Genomic DNA, 19,101 nt, shown 5'->3' on the forward strand with positions numbered 1-19,101 from the left:
TTCATTATGCTGCGGGTATGTGGTCTGAAGCCCATTTTGAGGGTCAATTATGACACCGAGGTTGCGAACAGTCTGGTTCAGCCTCAGACAGGAGTTGGGGAGAGGGATGGAGTCGGGGGCCTGGGGAACGGAGTTTGTGGCGGGGGACCGAAAACAATGGCTTCAGTCTTCCCAATATTCAATTGAGGAAAATTTCCAGAGCTCCTCCGAAACTGGATGTCGGACAAGCAGTCTGACAATTTAGAGACGGAGGAGGGGTTGAGGTAAGTGGTGGTGAGGTAGAACTGGGTGTCCTCAGCGTACATAAGAACATAAGAAATAGGAGCAGGAGTCGGCCATTCGGCCCCTCGAGCCTGCTTCGCCATTTAATAGGATCATGGCTGATCCGATCATGGACTCAGCTCCACTTCCCCGCCTGCTCCCCATAACCTCGTCTCCCCTTATCGTTTAAGAAACTGTCGATCTCTGTCTTAAATATATTCAATGACCCAGCCTCCACAGCTCTCTGAGGCAGCGAATTCCACAGATTTACAACCCTCTGAGAGAAGAAATTCCTCCTCATCTCAGTTTTAAATGGGAGGCCCCTTATTCTAAGACCATGCCCCCTAGTTCTAGTCTCCACCATCAATGGAAACATCCTCTCTGCATCCACCTTGTCGAGCCCCCTCATAATCTGATACGTTTCAATAAGATCACCTCTCATTCTTCTGAACTCCAATGAGTAGAGGTGTAGAAGTATGCAGGCTAAGGCAGCATAAAATGGAAAGACCCCGAGAGTAAGGTTAAGGTGCCTTGAACATAAAATGAATTACCAATTGAAGTTTGATTAGTCCTGCTACCTGAGCATCGCCAGTAACTAGAATATACTAATCAGCAGGGCGCAGGCAAAATGTAATTAATGGGACAGATTGTAACGAGAACAACCCAATCAACAGGGCACCGACAAATGTGTAGGCAAAGGAGATGGGACAGATTATAGAATAGTATAAACCAGGAGGGGAAACCCCACCTAGGCAGCGAGAACCTAGGACCAACACTCGGCAGAAGCAGAGACCAGGGGAGAGACCCTTGAAGGAACAGTATCAGAACCGGATTGATCACCCGGGAACGTATTGGGTAACTGTGAGAGTTAGTATTTTGAGCGGAAAGGGACACCCTTTGAAACGCCTTTCTGCAGAGTTAAACAGAGTTAAATAGAGTATAAATAGTACTTTTCCTGTATTAAACGAACATTAATGGTACTGCCATTTGTCTAGTGTGTAATTTGGTATTTAACTCAGGAACCGTCGCAGGTAACCACCAGTCACACAACTAGCGAAATTGCCGTTTATGCAACAAGAGGCCCAACCTTCTCAACCTGTCCTCACAAGTCAACCCCCTCATCCCCGGAATCAACCGAGTGAACCTTCTCTGAACTGCCTCCAATGCAAGTGTATCCTTTCGTAAATATGGAAACCAAAACTGCACGCAGTACTCCAGGTGTGGCCTCACCAATACCCTGTATAGCTGTCGCAGGATTTCCCTGCTTTTATACTCCATCCCCTTTGCAATAAAGGCCAAGATACCATTGGCCTTCCTGATCACTTGCTGTAACTGCATACTATCCTTGTAGCCCCCAGGTCCCGCTGTACTGCAGCACTGTGCAAACTTTATACATGTGGGAACGGACGATGTCACCAAGGGGCAGCACATGGATGCGAAATAGGAGGGGGCCGAGGGAAGATACAGGAAGCTGAAATGTTTGCTGTTAAATTTACGTTCTCCCCTGCAAAGTTTATCAATCGGAATCAGAGGAAAACAGTGGGCCGGAATTTGTAGTCGGAGTCATGCGTCCAGCGTACAACTCCGAACCGAAAACGTTCTATCGCACAAGGTGGCACCCAAGTTTGGGACTGTGCCACCTTGTGCCTGGGTCTGGGGAGTGCACTCCTGCGTAATGGCCCACGGATCCCAGGGGCACAAGGCAGTCCGCGAGCGTCCCTGGGGTCACGTGGGCCCGCCCAACCAATCACAAGGTGGGGGGGGGGGGGGGAGTTCCCAGGGTGCTTCTAGAGAGATAGTCATTGCCAGCAAGCAATCTGCTTGGGAACTGGGAAAAAGTGAGCGATATAACGGGTTTTAAGCAAAGTGCAGGGGGCAGGGAAAGGAGGAGGGGGGAAGGTTTGTGATCGGGTGCAAGGGAGCGCAGATTAAATGACAAAACTAATAATGGCGCAAGGGAAAAGGGGATGGTAACGGGGCAAGGGAAGAAACAAACGATGGATCTCGAGGAGGTGTAAATGGGAATGGCAGAATCAGCAGTTGCCGTGTGCAAAAATGGGAGCAGGGGTAATGGTCTGAAATTGTTGAACTCGATATTGAGTCCTGCAGGTTGTAAAGTGCTGACCCGAAAGATGCGGGGCTGTTCCTCGAGCTTGCGTTGAGCTTTCCGTACCTGTACAGCTCTAGGTTATATTCTTATTACCATTAAGATATATTTATAGTAACGTTCTATTTCTCATTATCTTTGGTCGGTGTCCACAAGCTAAAATAAAACGTGCACAGATGCAAAACAAGGAGGTATCCAGCAGACTGGGACAACGGTCCAATAAATCACAACCTGTGCAAAGAGAGGTACAAGAAGGCTGTATGGACCAACATTTGGAAGAAATATCAAAACTAACAGCTAAAGTTTTAGTAAATACAGTGAGAGACACAGCGAGTGGCAGGGGGGATATGGGTCCATTAACGACATTTACAGGGTTGACGATAATGGATCATAAGTGCACGGCAGGCTTGTTAAATGAGTACTTGGTGTGCGTTTTCACAGAAGAACGGGAAAAAAAAGAAAGAAAGAACGGGAGAAAGGAAGGAAGGAAGGAAGACTTGACGTTCACAACCACCGGAGGTCACAAAGCGCTTTTCAGCCAATGAAGTACTTTTGGAGTGTGGTCACTGTTGTAATGTAGGAAACGCGGCAGCGAATTTGCGCACAGCAAGCTCCCACACACAGCAATGTGATAATGACCCAGATCATCTGTTTTTTTGTTATGTTGGTTGAGGGATAAATATTGGCCCCAAGACACCTGGGAGAACTCCCCCTGCTCTTCTACGAAATAGTGCCATGGGATATTTTACATCCACCTGAGAGAGCAGACGGGGCCTCGGTTTAACGTCTCATCTGAAAGACACACCTCCGACAGTGCGGCACTCCCTCAGTACTGCCCCTGCGATAGTATGGCACTCCCTCAGTACTGCCCCTGCGATAGTATGGCACTCCCTCAGTACTGCCCCTCCGACAGTGCGGCACTCCCTCAGTACTGCCCCTCCGACAGTGCAGCGCTCCCTCAGTACTGCCCCTCCGACAGTGCGGCGCTCCCTCAGTACTGCTCCTCCGACAGTGCGACGCTCCCTCAGTACTGCCCCTGCGATAGTATGGCTCTCCCTCAGTACTGCCCCTCCGACAGTGCGGCGCTCCCTCAGTACTGCCCCTCCGACAGTGCGGCACTCCCTCAGTACTGCCCCTCCGACAGTGCGGCGTTCCCTCAGTACTGCCCCTCCGACAGTGCGACGCTCCCTCAGTACTGCCCCTCCGACAGTGCGGCGCTCCCTCAGTACTGCCCCTCCAACAGTGCGGCACTCCCTCAGTACTGCCCCTCCGACAGTGCGGCGCTCCCTCAGTACTGCCCCTCCGACAGTACGACGCTCCCTCAGTACTGCCCCTCCGACAGTGCGGTGCTCCCTCAGTACTGCCCCTCCGACAGTGAGGCGCTCCCTCAGTACTGCCCCTCCGACAGTGTAGCGCTCCCTCAGTACTGCCCCTCCGACAGTGCGGTGCTCCCTCAGTACTGCCCCTCCGACAGTGAGGCACTCCCTCAGTACTGCCCCTCCGACAGTGCGGTGCTCCCTCAGTACTGCCCCTCCAACAGTGAGGCACTCCCTCAGTACTGCCCCTCCGACAGTACGACGCTCCCTCAGTACTGCCCCTCCGACAGTGCGACGCTCCCTCAGTACTGCCCCTCCGACAGTGCAGTGCTCCCTCAGTACTGCCCCTCCGACAGTACGACGCTCCCTCAGTACTGCCCCTCCGACAGTGCGGTGCTCCCTCAGTACTGCCCCTCCGACAGTGCGGCGCTCAGTCAGTACTGCCCCCGAGACAGTGTAGCGCTCCTTCAGTACTGCACTGGAGTGTCAGCCTAGAGTTATATGCTCAGGGCTCAGGTCCCTGGAGTGGGACTTGAACCCACAACCTTCTAATTCAGAGGGGAGTGTTCTACCCACTGAGCCACAGATGACACTGAGAAACAGAACACGACTCTTGCACTAAAAAAAAGTTGAGGGGTTGAACTTAGTGGATCTAATATGTGTTTACAAAGTGGCAATGGAGGTAATAATGGATTTTAAGGTAAAAACCTTTCCAGCACCTGATGGGCTTCACCGTAATACATGAAAAGAAAGTGAGTTGATGCATTCGTAATAATTTCACAAGGTTCTCCAGCTCGATAGATAGATGGACAGACGGACGGATAGACGAACTGATAGAAGGACTGATTGACTTACTGACTGATTGACAGACAGACAGACAGATAGATAGACTGACAGATAGATAGATAGATAGATAGATAGATAGATAGATAGATAGATAGATAGATAGATAGATAGAGAGATAGATAGAGAGATAGATAGATAGATAGATAGATAGATAGATAGATAGATAGATAGATAGATAGATAGATAGATAGATAGATAGATAGATAGATAGATAGATAGATAGATAGATAGATAAACAGACAGCTATAGAGATACACAGACAGATGTACAGAGGTATTGAATGAAACACCTTAAGCAAAGAAAATTAATTTGTGCTGAAAACATTGTTAGCAGTTGTGAACGGTTAAATGCCTGTCAATCGCACATCTCCATTTGGTTATTGGACACTTTAGCTGTCGGTCAACGATTCTCCCTCATCTTCAGCGACATCTGTCTGTCACAAATAAGCCTTGACAGTACAGAATGAGATTGAGGACCACCACCAATTTAAAATACCTACAATCCAACCAGTTTGCGAGGAACACAACTCCAGATTGCTCAATACAGGAAACACAGCTGTGTAAAACACGGGTTCGGCCCCACCTGGAGCACTGTGTCCAATTCTGGGCCCCACACTTTAGGAAGGATGTGAAGGCCTTAGAGAGGGTATGGAGGGAGATTGACCAGAATGGTCCCAGGGGATGTGGGACTTCAGTGACGGGGAGAGACTGGAGAAGCTGGGGTTGTTCTCCTCGGAGCAGAGAAGGTTGAGAGGAGATTCGATCGAGGGGTTCAGAATCACGAGGGGTGTGGACAGAGTGGATCGAGAGAAACTGTTCCCCATTGGTGGAAGGGTGGAGAACCAGAGGGACACAGATTGAAGGCGATTGACAGAAAGGCGACACGAGGATAAACCTTTTTACGCAGCGAGTGGTTAGGATCGGGGACGCGCTGCCCGAGAGGGCGATGGAGGCAGATTCAATCGTGGCTTTCAAAAGGGGAGTTGGGTAAGTCCCTGAAGGAGAGAGATTTGCCGGGCTCCGGGGAAAGGGTGGGGGGATTGGGACTGGCTGAGGTGCTCCTGCAGAGAGCCGGCACGGGCTGGAGGGGCCGAACGGCCTCCGTCTGTGCTGTGACTGTCCTGTGATATTGACTTATAGGAAGTTGGAAGTGACTTAAAAAAAAAAAATACCTCAAATACAAGATCATGTGAGACGCTTGTGAACTTACCCCAGAGGAGAGAAATACACGCAGTTGAGATCCACACAACGAAAGCCATACCAACGTCACAAAAAGGGTCTTTGTCTCGCAATGAAACTGGAACAAGTGACACTTCGGAGCAAAGGGTTCCGTGTGAAGATCGTCAGGTTGTGCTCCACTTGAAAAGGAGCTCTGTTTGGATGTTCAGGGAGGAAACACAACCCTCCCACATGTGGCAATATCAGCAAAGAGCTATTTATGTTGCTGTTTCCCTCAGAGTGCTGCTGCTGTAACATTGGCAGCGTGAAGGCCTGCGTCCACATACACTGGTGGCCCGTGCACATCAGATGCTGGGAACACTCGGTGGGTCAAGCAACATCTGTTTCAGGCCATCGACCTTTCGTTAGCACGGGGAAAACGCTGCAGAGGCAAAGCGCTTTTAAGCAAGCCGAGAGACAGGAAAAGAGGGGAGGAGAGATTAAATGACAAAAGTGAAGTTCTGTGATAGAGTGGGAGGGCAGGAGAGATTAAATGACAAAAGGGAAGTTCTGTGATAGGGTGGGAGGGCAGGAGAGATTAAATGACAAAAGGGAAGTTCTGTGATAGGGTGGGAGGGCAGGAGAGATTAAATGACAAAGGGGATGAAGGCGTGAGGCGAAACGGGATGGAAATGGGACAGGTCAGTCATAGACAGTCCCTCGAATCGAGCATGACTTGCTTCCACACGAGTTCACAGGTGTTTCAACGATGGAGCGAATATTCCAGATCCCGAACGACATCCTGAAGGGTGGAAGATGCCCTGTGGGTGGATTTTTTTAACGTGGGGTGACCGTTGCACACCAGCCACCACACGGGGCTTGACCGAGCTCGGTCTTGGTCCAGTGGCAAGGGTTAACCAGGACGACTGGAGACCAGCTCTGCTGCACGGACCCAGTGCGCACACACATATCGCACACAGTGTGGGCTGGGCCCGTGCTGCCCCTGGGCCCTCGCCTCTCCTGGGCCCCGATCACGTCCCTCTACAATCTCTCGCCGCTCCTTCGCCCCGACCTCGCCGCTCCTGCTGTACCTGCCCACGCTCCAATCACCGACCTGGACCTTGGTGACGTCACTTCTCACTGCCGTCGCCCTCCTACTCCAGCACGTGCTGCTCCCTGGAGTGGTTAGGCCTCCTCGCTGCTCCTTCCACTCCCCGGCCTGCTCCGGTGGTGCTCAGAGGCTGGGGTCATAGAAACATAGAAAATAGGTGCAGGAGTAGGCCATTCAGCCCTTCTAGCCTGCACCGCCATTCAATGAGTTCATGGCTGAACATGCAACTTCAGTACCCCCTTCCATTGACTCTGGATCAGTTCCCATCGAGTGGAGGGTAGCCAATGTAACCCCACTTTTTAAAAAAGGAGGGAGAGAGAAAACAGGGAATTATAGACCGGTCAGCCTGACATCGGTAGTGGGTAAAATGCTGGAATCAATTATTAAGGATGTCATAGCAGCGCATTTGGAAAAAGGTAACATGATAGGTCCAAGTCAGCATGGATTTGTGAAAGGGAAATCATGCTTGACAAATCTTCTGGAATTTTTTGAGGATGTTTCCAGTAAAGTGGACAAGGGAGAACCAGTTGATGTGGTATATTTGGACTTTCAGAAGGCTTTCGACAAGGTCCCACACAAGAGATTAATGTGCAAAGTTAAAGCACATGGGATAGGGGGTAGTGTGCTGACGTGGATTGAGAACTGGTTGTCAGACAGGAAGCAAAGAGTAGGAGTAAATGGGGACTTTTCAGAATGGCAGGCAGTGACTAGTGGGGTACCGCAAGGTTCTGTGCTGGGGCCCCAGCTGTTTACATTGTACATTAATGATTTAGACGAGGGGATTAAATGTAGTATCTCCAAATTTGCAGATGACACTAAGTTGGGTGGCAGTGTGAGCTGCGAGGAGGATGCTATGAGGCTGCAGAGTGACTTGGATAGGTTAGGTGAGTGGGCAAATGCATGGCAGATGAAGTATAATGTGGATAAATGTGAGGTTATCCACTTTGGTGGTAAAAACAGAGAGACAGACTATTATCTGACTGGTGACAGATTAGGAAAAGGGGAGGTGCAACGAGACCTGGGTGTCATGATACATCAGTCATTGAAGGTTGGCATGCAGGTACAGCAGGCGGTTAAGAAAGCAAATGGCATGTTGACCTTCATAGCGAGGGGATTTGAGTACAGGGGCAGGGAGGTGTTGCTACAGTTGTACAGGGCCTTGGTGAGGCCACACCTGGAGTATTGTGTACAGTTTTGGTCTTCTAACTTGAGGAAGGACATTCTTGCTATTGAGGGAGTGCAGCGAAGGTTCACCAGACTGATTCCCGGGATGGTGGGACTGACCTATCAAGAAAGACTGGATCAACTGGGCTTGTATTCACTGGAGTTCAGAAGAATGAGAGGGGATCTCATAGAAACATTGAAAATTCTGACGGGTTTAGACAGGTTAGATGCAGGAAAAATGTTCCCAATGTTGGGGAAGTCCAGAACCAGGGGTCACAGTCTAAGGATAAGGGGTAAGCCATTTAGGACCGAGATGAGGAGAAACTTCTTCACCCAGAGAGTGGTGAACCTGTGGAATTCTCTACCACAGGAAGTTGTTGAGGCCAATTCACTAAATATATTCAAAAGGAAGTTAGATGAAGTCCTTACTACTAGGGGGATCAAGGGGTATGGCAAGAAAGCAGGAAGTGGGTACTGAAGTTGCATGTTCAGCCATGAACTCATTGAATGGCGGTGCAGGCTAGAAGGGCTGAATGGCCTACTCCTGCACCTATTTTCTATGTTTCTATGTTTCCTGCTTTCTCGCCATACCCCAAGGGATAAATATTAGCCCCAGGGCACGGCTCCCTCAGTACTGCACCTCCAACAGTGCGGCACTCCCTCAGTACTGCCCCTCCGACAGTGCGGCGCTCCCTCAGTACTGCCTCTCCGACAGTGCGGCGCTCCCTCAGTACGGCCCTCCAACAGTGCGGCGCTCCCTCAATACTGCCTCTCCGACAGTGCGGTGCTCCCTCAGTACTGCACCTCCGACAATGCGGCGCTCCCTCTGTACTGCCCCTCCAACAGTGCGGCGCTCCCTCAGTACTGCCCCTCCGACAGTGCGGCGTTCCCTCAGTACTGTCCCTCCGACAGTGCGGCGTTCCCTCAGTACTGCACCTCCGACAGTGCGGCACTCCCTCAGTACTGCCCCTCCCACAGTGCGGCGCTCCCTCAGTACTGCCCCTCCCACAGTGCAGCGTTCCCTCAGTACTGTCCCTCCGACAGTGCGGCGTTCCCTCAGTACTGCACCTCCGACAATGCGGCGCTCCCTCAGTACTGCCCCTCCGACAATGCAGCGCTCCCTCTGTACTGCCCCTCCGACAGTACTGCCCCTCCGACAGTGCGGCGCTCCCTCAGTACTGCCCCTCCGACAGTGCGGCGCTCCCTCAGTACTGCCCCTCCGACAGTGCGGCAGTCCCTCAGAACTGCCCCTCCGACAGTGTGGCTCTCCCTCAGTACGGCCCTCCGACAGTGCACCACTCCCTCAGTACGGCCCTCCGACAGTGTGGCACTCCCTTCGTACTGCCCCTCCGACAGTGCGGCTCTCCCTCAGTACTGCCTCTCCGACAGTGCGGCACTCCCTCAGTACTGCCCCTCCGACAGTGCGGCGCTCCCTCAGTACTGCCCCTCCGACAGTGTGGCTCTCCCTCAGTACGGCCCTCCGACAGTGCACCACTCCCTCAGTACGGCCCTCCGACAGTGCGGCTCTCCCTCAGTACTGCCCCTCCGACAGTGCGGCTCTCCCTCAGTACTGCACTGGAGTGTGCTCAAGACCCTGGAGTGGGACTTGAACCCACGACGTTCTGAGTCAGAGACGAGGACGCTGCTCACTGAGCCACAGCTGACACATACGAACAGAGAATGTTGGGAATAGTCAGCCGGCTACAGATGCTGTGTGACCGACTGATTATTTGCAGCATTTCCTGTCATGACCCCAGCTTACCAACGTCTGCAGTATTTAGCTTTTGCATTGGGCGAATTATTCTGGTCGTTAGTGCTTGGTGAGAAAGAGGAAATCTCTTCGAATACATCTTGTTCCTTTTATTTTCATGCTGGCTGTCCTCCAATTGCCTGGAGAGGGGCAATCTGGCCAACCAAATTCACAAATCTGAGCAAAGACTGTAACAAACAGGAATTATGGCCCGGAAATTGCAGTCAGAGGCTTCCTACTGGCGGACACCTCCGACCGAAATTTGTTTGCGAAAATACCTGGTGGTGCCAAAGGAACTTAGAGGGACAAAGTTCGGTGCGGCCGTTTGTGAGGTGGTGTCACCGCCCGCGCGCTGGTTTAACTGCCGGGTGTTCCCCGCGGGCCCCAGCCGCCAAATTCAGGGTTTACGGCCAAAGATGAGAGAGCAGCGCTGAAACGTCGACTGAATTTTGCACCGGGGAGGCTGGCTGGAAAACAGGAAGAAGAAAAAACGTCCTCGAACTTCTCTGACCCACGCACTCGAACTCCCCCCCCCGCTGTCACAAAGCAGGAAAACGTGAAGAAATAAATGAAGAGAAAACACGTAGCTCGCTCTCTCGGGGCTGTTCCGCCCAGAGTCCCGCCGTTTACTCAGCACTTTTTCCAGGCTGTGAGAAGGCCTGCTGGGGAAGGCCGACGCTCAAACTAAATATGGCGACAGAAGGGCCGAGGGGTTGGGAGGGGGGGGGCTGTTGCACGCTTGATGATGTCATCACGCGGGTGGCGTTAGCAGGCCGGGGCCATTGGAGGGAGCAGCATGCGGCGCCCGGCCCAGAAATCAGTGCGGTGTCGGCCTGCAAGACCATCACCAGGCCAGGTCACTGATTGCAGTGCGGGCAGGCACAGCACAAGGGGCAAAGGAGCGGCGAGAGTCCATCGAGGGAAATGACCGGGGCCCAGGGGAGGCGTGAGTCTGGGGCCCAGAAGAGGCGAGGGCCCAGGGGCAGCACGGTCCAGCCCACACTGTGCGATATGTGCGCGCACCGGGTCCGTGCAGCAGAGCTGGTCCCCAGTCGTCCTGGTTAACCCTTGCCACTGGACCAAGGCCTAGCTCTGTCAAGCCCCGTGTGCTGGCTGGTGTGCAACGGTCACCCCACGTTAAAACAATCCACCCACGGGCATCTTCCACCCTTCAACGTGTCGTCCGGGATCTGGAATATTAGGTCCCTCATTGAAACACCTGGGAACTCATCCCTTTTTGGTGTGGAAGCAAGTCATCCTCGCTTCGAGGGACTGCCTATGATGATGATGGCATCTTGGCACCTCTGCCAAAGTGCCGAATGATTTCCAGCCGGGGGTATGGACGCCGCTTACCGTCGAAGGTAGGCCCTTGCCTCCCGTTTACCGTCTCCCGCGCGCCTGTAACGGGCTGTGTCCACAACCCATTTTCAAGGCCCTTAGACTTTTGCTCCGAGGCCGAGCTGCGCAGGCCAGCGTACGGGAACATGTCTTCCAAGAGCAGGCGTGCATCCTGGGATCACCTGGGCCTGGTCCACCAATCACAGTGTGGTATTCTCACTCTTGGTAATGGGCGCACCTCTCTCACGTTACTGTCAATGAGAATACCCTCAAAATCCAATACAACACAAACTTAAATTTAAAAAACAGCACGTTTTAAAAAAATTAATAGAAATTGCATTAGATTAAATTAAATGTTTTAGAGAAAAATAAATTTTTTTTGAAATTTACAAAAAAATGTTTTAATTGCATTAAAAATAAACATACCTTTATAGACAGGGTATTCAATATAAAAATAAGTAATAGCGTTTATTTTATCGACCTGTTAAAACTCTTACTCAGGTGAAAGCAGGCCTAACGCATGCTTTTACCAGGCGTTTGAGTTTGAAGGATGTGTGAGCACAGTTCCGCATTTCTAAACTCGCTGCTTCAGCACGCGGTCTGAAGTTTGGATTAAAAAACAGGAAGATTGGAAGTTTTGGATCGAAATAGACTGTTAGACAATTAGACAATGTGAGATTTCAGCCATTGAAATTAGTAACTGGTCATTATCTGGATGTTAAATATTTGAGTACCTTGGAACTAAACGATGTTAAGAATAATGGACATTCAGGACTCAACGATTTGATGATGTCTGTATGTTAAGTATTTGAGTGTAACTTTATTACTATGCGAGGAAACAATTCTGTATGTTAAATATTTCTATTTAATGACATCTGTAGGTTAAACAAGCAATGTTAAGTATTTCAGTACCTTGTTACGGTGGGAATAATAGTCTGTATGTTAAATGAATTCAGAAAGCAGTTAGCCATGATTGTCTAAATGCAAGGAATAAGAGTTCAAAGGCTTTTTAGATATAAAAGATGGAACTGGTTTTTGTCACACAGACTCTCACATGGACTGTAGAGACTCCCAGGGAAACATAGAAACATAGAAACATAGAAAATAGGTGCAGGAGTAGGCCATTCGGCCCTTCGAGCCTGCACCACCATTCAATAAGTTCATGGCTGATCATTCCCTCAGTACCCCATTCCTGCTTTCTCTCCATACCTCTTGATCCCTTTAGCCGTAAGGGCCATATCCAACTCCCTCTTGAATATATCTAACGAACTGGCCTCAACAACTCTCTGCGGTAGGGAATTCCACAGGTTAACAACTCTCTGAGTGAAGAAGTTTCTCCTCATCTCGGTCCTAAATGGCTTACCCCTTATCCTTAGACTGTGACCCCTGGTTCTGGACTTCCCCAACATCGGGAACATTCTTCCTGCATCTAACCTGTCCAGTCCCGTCAGAATTTTATATGATTCTATGAGATCCCCTCTCATCCTTCTAAACTCCAGTGAATACAGGCCCAGTAGATCCAGTCTCTCCTCATATGTCAGTCCTGCCATCCCGGGAATCAATCTGGTGAACCTTCGCTGAACTCCCTCAATAGCAAGAATGTCCTTTCTCAGATTAGGAGACCAAAACTGAACACAATATTCAAGGTGTGGCCTGACCAGGGTCCTGTACAACTGCAGTAAGACCTTCCTGTTCCTAGACTCAAATCCCCTAGCTCTGAAGGCCAACATACCATTTACCTTCTTCACCGCCTGCTGTACCTGCATGCCAACTTTCAATGACTGATGAACCATGACACCCAGGTCTCGTTGCACCTCCCCTTTTCCTAATCTGCCGCCATTCAGATAATATTCTGCCTTCATGTTTTTGCCACCAAAGTGGATAACCTAACATTTATCCAGAGACACAGGACATTCGGAAGGTGTGTGTCTCAAGCAGCCATGGAAATCGAAGCAAGCTGCCTTTGTGAAGTGTTCTCAGTAACTTTCATACTTGGTTTGTTTACTATGAATGTTTAAATAAAAGACCCGATCCTGCCTTTACTACAACTGAGTGTGTGCGGGTAATTCCACGTTAAAAGCAACGAAGCGAAACGAGCAGACAGCCGTTTACAACAAAGGCCATTGGCTGGGCAGGAGGTGGGTAAATAGGTCCAAATCTCTCTGCCTCCCGGGCATGCGTGCGGTTTGAGATCGCAAATGTGCGTTCTCAGCACATTGTACGCACCCAGAGAGGCCGTAATTTACAGCCCGTTATATCTTGTGCAGATACAAAGGGCATTTTTTTTTTTAATTGAGAAGCGATACATTAGGCGGTGTCTTAGTCCTTTTAATCAAAGATTGAGGAAGTTAGTGATTTTGCAAAAAGCAAATGACAACATCTTCATGATTCAACACTTTATGAACGACAGTGTAATCGTGTTATCTGGGGTGCGGTAACACAGTGATTGTGTTCTTGGACTAATGATCCAGAGACACAAGTTCAAATCCCACCACGGCAGCTGGGGAATTTAAATTCAATTCAATAAATCGGCAATAAAGAAGCTGGTGTTAGTAATGGTGACCGTGAAACTGCCGGATTGTCGTAAAAACCCAACTGCTTCACTAATGTCCTTTTGTCCTTACCCAGTCTGGCCTATGTGTGACCCACAGCAATGTGATTGGCTCTTAACTACCCTCTGAAGTGGCCTAGCGAGCCAATCCTTCGTACCAAATCGCTGGGCCGCATCTCGTGGACTGCAGCGGTTCAAGAAGGCGGCTCACCACCACCTTCTCAAGGGGCATCAGGGATGGCCAATGAATGCTGGCCTTGCCTGCGACGCCCACATCCTGTGAATGAATAAAACCAGTCTCTGGCCCATTATGGTCTCACACTTTAGTTTGTGGGGCCCAGTTCTGTGTCTTTCCGGCCCCAGTATAGAAACGTACATCTCCTCAGTCTCCCTGATCATCCTATATGCCATTGGTATGCAAGTCATACCACATAATAGGCTGGCCAGCAAAGTAGCAGCCCCTGGAATGAAAGGCACAGTGGCAGCATGGATAAGGGATTGGCTCAGTGACAGGAAACAGAGAGCAGTGGTGAACGGCTGTTTTTCGGACTGGAGGACTACAGTGATGTTCCCCAGGGGTCGGTTCTGGGACCACTGCGTTTCTGGATATATATCAGTGACTGGGACCTGGATGTACAGGGCACAATTTCAACACTTGCAGATGATACAAATCTCGGAAGCGCAGTGAACAGTGAGGAGGATAGTGAGAGAACTCAGGAGGGCATCGACAGGCTGGTGACATGGGCGGGCACATGGCAGATGAAGTTTAACCCGGAAAAGTGTAAGGTGATACATTTTTGTGGGTAGAATGAGGAGAGGCAACATAAACTAAAGGGTACAATCCTAGAGGGGGTGCATGAACAGAGAGACCTGGGGGTATGTGGACAAATCGCTGAAGGTGGCAGGGCAGGTTGGGAAAGCGGTTAAACAAGCTCACGGGATCCTGGGCTTCATAAATAGAGGCACAGAGGACAAAAACAAGGGAGTTATGATGAACCTTCGTAAAACACGGATTCGGCCTCAACTGGAGCACTGTGTCCAATTCTGGGCCCCGCACTTTAGGAAGGATGTAAAGGCCTTGGAGAGGGTACGGGGGGAGATTGACCAGAATGGTCCCGGGTATTGTGTTCCTAACACAGATGAGGCTGCACACAGGGAGGTTAAAGTAACAGTGACCTCAGTCTTTAATAAGACACTCCAGAGTGAGGAACAGGCCTTAGGGGCCGGCTAATATACAGTGCTCCCAAGGGATGCTGGGATCCCTTGGGACTTCAGGGGATGAGCTCCCTGGTGGTGGAACATGGGAGTGCATGTTTTACAGATACACAACATCACGCCTCCACCAAAGTCAAAGTGAAAACTATTTACAAGGTGAGGCGCTCGGGAGCCTTTCTTTCCCTGGTGGATCGCCTCGGTACAAATGTCTGTTCTGGAGTGTTGGCTGTGCCCTCGCTGGGCTGGCGTGTTGTTGGCCCTGCAGGGCTGCTGGGTGAGCCTGGCCTTGCTGGGCTGTTGGGCGTGATGGGTTCGATTTCCTGGTCCGGCGTGGTGTCGTTGATCCTTTGGGTGCGTGTTGTGAGCTCGAAAAATGTGGTGTCTGCTGTGGGTTGTTCAGGGCAGTCTGTGAACCACAGCCTCATTTGGTCCAGGTGCTTTCTGCAAATTTGTCCATAGTCTAGTTTGACTACAAACACCCTATTCCCTTCTTTAGCTATCACCGTGCCCGCGATCCACTTGGGACCATGTCCATAGTTTAGCACAGACACAGGGTCATTCAGATCAATTTCCCGTGACACAGTGGCGCGACCATCGCTTACATTTTGTTGCTGCCGCCTGCTCTCTACCTGATCATGCAGGTTGGGGTGAACCAGCGAGAGTCTGGTTTTAAGTGTCCTTTTCATGAGTAGCTCAGCCGGGGGCATCCCCGTGAGCGAGTGGGGTCTCGTGCGGTAGCTGAACAGTACTCGGGACAGGCGGGTTTGGAGTGATCCTTCTGTGACTCATTTAAGGCTCTGTTTGATGGTTTGTACTGCCCGCTCTGCCTGCCCATTGGAGGCTGGTTTAAACGGGGCCGAGGTGACATGTTTGATCCCATTGCGGGTCATGAATTCTTTAAATTCGGCACTGGTGAAACATGGCCCGTTGTCACTGACCAGTATGCCAGGCAGGCCGTGGGTGGCAAACATGACCCTCAGGCTTTCAATGGTGGCGGTGGCGGTGCTTCCCGACATTATTTCACATTCAATCAACTTTGAAAAAGCATCCACCACCACCAGGAACATTTTACCAAGAAACGGGCCCACATAGTCGACATGGATCCTCGACCATGGTCTGGAGGGCCAGGACCACAAACTTAGTGGTGCCTCTCTGGGCCCATTGCTCAACTGAGCACACACACTGCATTGCCGTACACAGGATTCTAAGTCAGAGTCGATACCGGGCCACCACACGTGGGATCTGGCTATCGCTTTCATCATTACTATACCCGGGTGTGTGCTGTGGAGATCCGAGATGAACGTCTCCCTGCCCTTTTTTGGTAGCACTACGCGGTTACCCCGCAACAGGCAGCCTGCCTGAATGGACAGCTCGTCCTTTCGCCGCTGGAACGGCTTGATTGGCTCTTGCATTTCAACGGGGATGCTGGCCCAGCTCCCATGCAGTACACAGTGTTTTACTAGGGACAGCAGAGGATCTTGGCTGGTCCAAGTCCTAATCTGGCGGGCCATGACAGGTGATTTATCATTTTCAAACGCTTCCATGACCATCAACAAGTCTGCGGGCTGCGCCACCATCAACAAGTCTGCAGGCTGCGCCATTTCCACCCCCGTGGTGGGCAATGGTAGCCGACTGAGAGCATCCGCACAGTTCTCGCTGCCTGGCCAGTGGCGGATGGTAGTTATACTCTGATAGTGCGAGTGCTCACCTTTGTATGCAGGCTGAGGCATTAGTATTTATCCCCTTGTTTTCAGCGAACAGGGATATGAGGGGCTTGTGATCAGTTTCCAGCTCAAATTTGAGGCCAAACAGGCACTGATGCATTTTGTTTACCCCGAACACACATGCTAATGCCTCTTTCTCAATCATGCTGTAGGCCCTCTCAGCCTTAGACAAGCTCCTGGAAGCATAGGCGACAGGTTGCAACTTCCCCGCAATGTTAGCTTGTTGTAATACACACCCGACTCCGTACGACGACGCATCACATGCTAGCACAAGTCTTTTACACGGGTTATACAATACAAGCAGCTTGCTGGAACATAAAATGTTTCTGGCTTTCTCAAAAGCAATTACTTGTTTTTTTTCCCCATTCCCAGTTCTCACCTTTGCGCAATAATACATGTAGGGGCTCTAAGAGGGTGCTTAACCCCGGTAGGAAGTTACCAAAATAGTTGAGGAGTCCCAGGAACGACCGCAGCTCCGTGATGTTCTGTGGCCTGGGCGCGTTCCTGATAGCCTCTGTCTTGGCGTCTGTGGGCCGAATGCCGTCCGCCGCGATCTTTCTCCCCAAAAAACTCCACTTCTGTTGCCATGAAGACGCATTTCTACCTCTTCAGCCGCAGCCCTACGCGATCCAGTCGCTGGAGGACCTCCTCCAGGTTTTGTAGGTGCTCGGTGGTGTCCCGACCCATGACCAATATGTTGTCCTGAAAGACCACCATGCGTGGTATCGACTTGAGTAGGCTCTCCATGTTTCTCTGGAAGATCGCTGCAGCTGACTGAATTCCAAACGGGCATCTGTTGTAGATGAACAGTTCCTTGTGCGTGTTGATGCAGGTGAGGCCCTTCGAAGACTCCTCCAGCTCCTGCGTCATGTAGGCTGAAGTCAGGTCGAGCTTGGTGAACATCTTGCCTCCTGCCAGCGTCGCAAATAGGTCGTCTGCCTTAGGTAGCGGGTATTGGTCCTGTAGCGAGAAATTATTAATAGTTACTTTATAATCGCCGCAAATCCTGACCGTGCCATCACTTTTGAGTAGTGGAACAATCGGGCTGGCCCACTCGCTGAATTCCACTGGGGAGATGATGCCCTCGCATTGCAGCCTGTCCAGCTCGATTTCCACTCATCCTAGTTCCAGCGGATTTTGCCCAGCCAGCTCCTTCCAAGCAGTGTGGTGCCATCGCCCGAGAGTGGCAGTTCGTGCACCGTGCCCTCGTAGGTGACCTTGACCATGGCGCTGCCCAGGACAGTGATAAGCTCTTTGGTGTACATTCTCAGTTTCCTGTGGATGGGGCTCAGGGTTGGTCTGAATGCCTTGTCTCTCAAACATCTGTTTGCTCATGATGGATTGGCTAGCACCAGTGTCCAGTTGCATGGCTATGGGTAAGCCATTCAATTTTACGTTTAGCATTATAGGTGAATATTTCGTCGAAAATGTGTGCACCCCGTGTACTTCAGCATCTGCCTCCTCTCTCTCAGGCTCGAAATTGCTTTGATCCACCATGGACCGATCTTCCTCTGTCACGTGGATCTTCCTCTGTCATTTGCAAGCTCGTTGGAGGTGCCCCATTGTTCCACAGCTCTTGCAAACATACTCTTTAAAGCGGCATGAATAGGCTGAATGGAAGCCTCCACAACGCCAACAAGGTGTGAATTGCCTTGCATTCATCCTTTGTTGGGGAATCTGAGTCATCTGGCTCACCTGAGGCCTGCTGGCAGTTGCAGACTCATGGGTTCTGCCCTGTACATTTCTGCTCGCAAACACAGTTCCAGTTAATTTATGAACATTGCTAGCACTTGTGTGCTGAGAGATTTGTTTGGTGTTATCACTGGTGGACATAAACGCCTGTGCTATCGCAATGGCCTGACTGAGGGTCGGTGTCTCTACAGTCAAAAGTTTTCGTAAGATGCCCAGTACAAAAAAGTCTCTGAGCATTTGCTCCAGGTAGCCATCAAACTCACATTGACCTGCAAGTCGCCTTAGCTCGGCGACGTAGCTCACCACTTCCTGACCTTCAGATCGCTGGCACGTGTAGAACCGATACCTCACCATCAGCATGCTCTCCCTCGGGTTAAGATGCTCCCGAACCAGTGTACACAGCTCCTCATACAACTTATCTGTGGGTTTCACTGGAGCCAGAAGATTCTTCATGAGGCTGTAGGTCGGTGCCCCGCAGACTGTGAGGAGGACCGCTCTCCTTTTGCAGTGCTTCCTTCTCCGTCCAGCTCGTTGGCTACAAAGTACTGGTCGAGCCATTCGACATAGGCTTCCCAGTCCTCACCCTCCGAGAACTTCTCCAGGATGCCCACAGTTTGCTGCATCTTTGCGTTGGATTCGTATCCTCGTCGCCAGTTATTGTGTTCCAGATGAGCTGTACACAGGGAGGTTAAAGTAACAGTGACCTCAGTCTTTATTGAGACACTCCAGAGTGAGGAACAGGCCTTAGGGGCCGGCTTATATAGAGCGCTCCCCGGAGACTCAGTACATTGGAGGGAGCAATCAGTACCCCTTGGGGTCTCAGTAAATGGGAGGGGGCTGTCCGTGCCCCCTGCGGTCTCAGTACATGG

At 50.8% G+C, this 19,101-nt stretch overlaps 1 protein-coding gene across 1 annotated transcript in view; it reads right to left on the reverse strand.

Moving 5' to 3' along the window:
- Nucleotides 1–6,017, reverse strand: part of LOC139240427 (nectin-1-like) — a 43,637-nt gene extending 37,620 nt beyond the window's left edge. The window contains exon 1 of the mRNA XM_070868943.1: nt 5,740–6,017. Within this exon, the coding sequence (XP_070725044.1) occupies nt 5,740–5,788 (49 nt within the window). The 5' untranslated portion in view covers nt 5,789–6,017. The remainder of the gene's footprint in view (nt 1–5,739) is intronic.
- Between the last annotated feature and the right edge of the window lie 13,084 nt (nt 6,018–19,101).

The sequence above is a fragment of the Pristiophorus japonicus genome, chromosome 31, assembly GCF_044704955.1.
Source record: "Pristiophorus japonicus isolate sPriJap1 chromosome 31, sPriJap1.hap1, whole genome shotgun sequence".
NCBI lineage: Eukaryota > Metazoa > Chordata > Chondrichthyes > Pristiophoridae > Pristiophorus > Pristiophorus japonicus.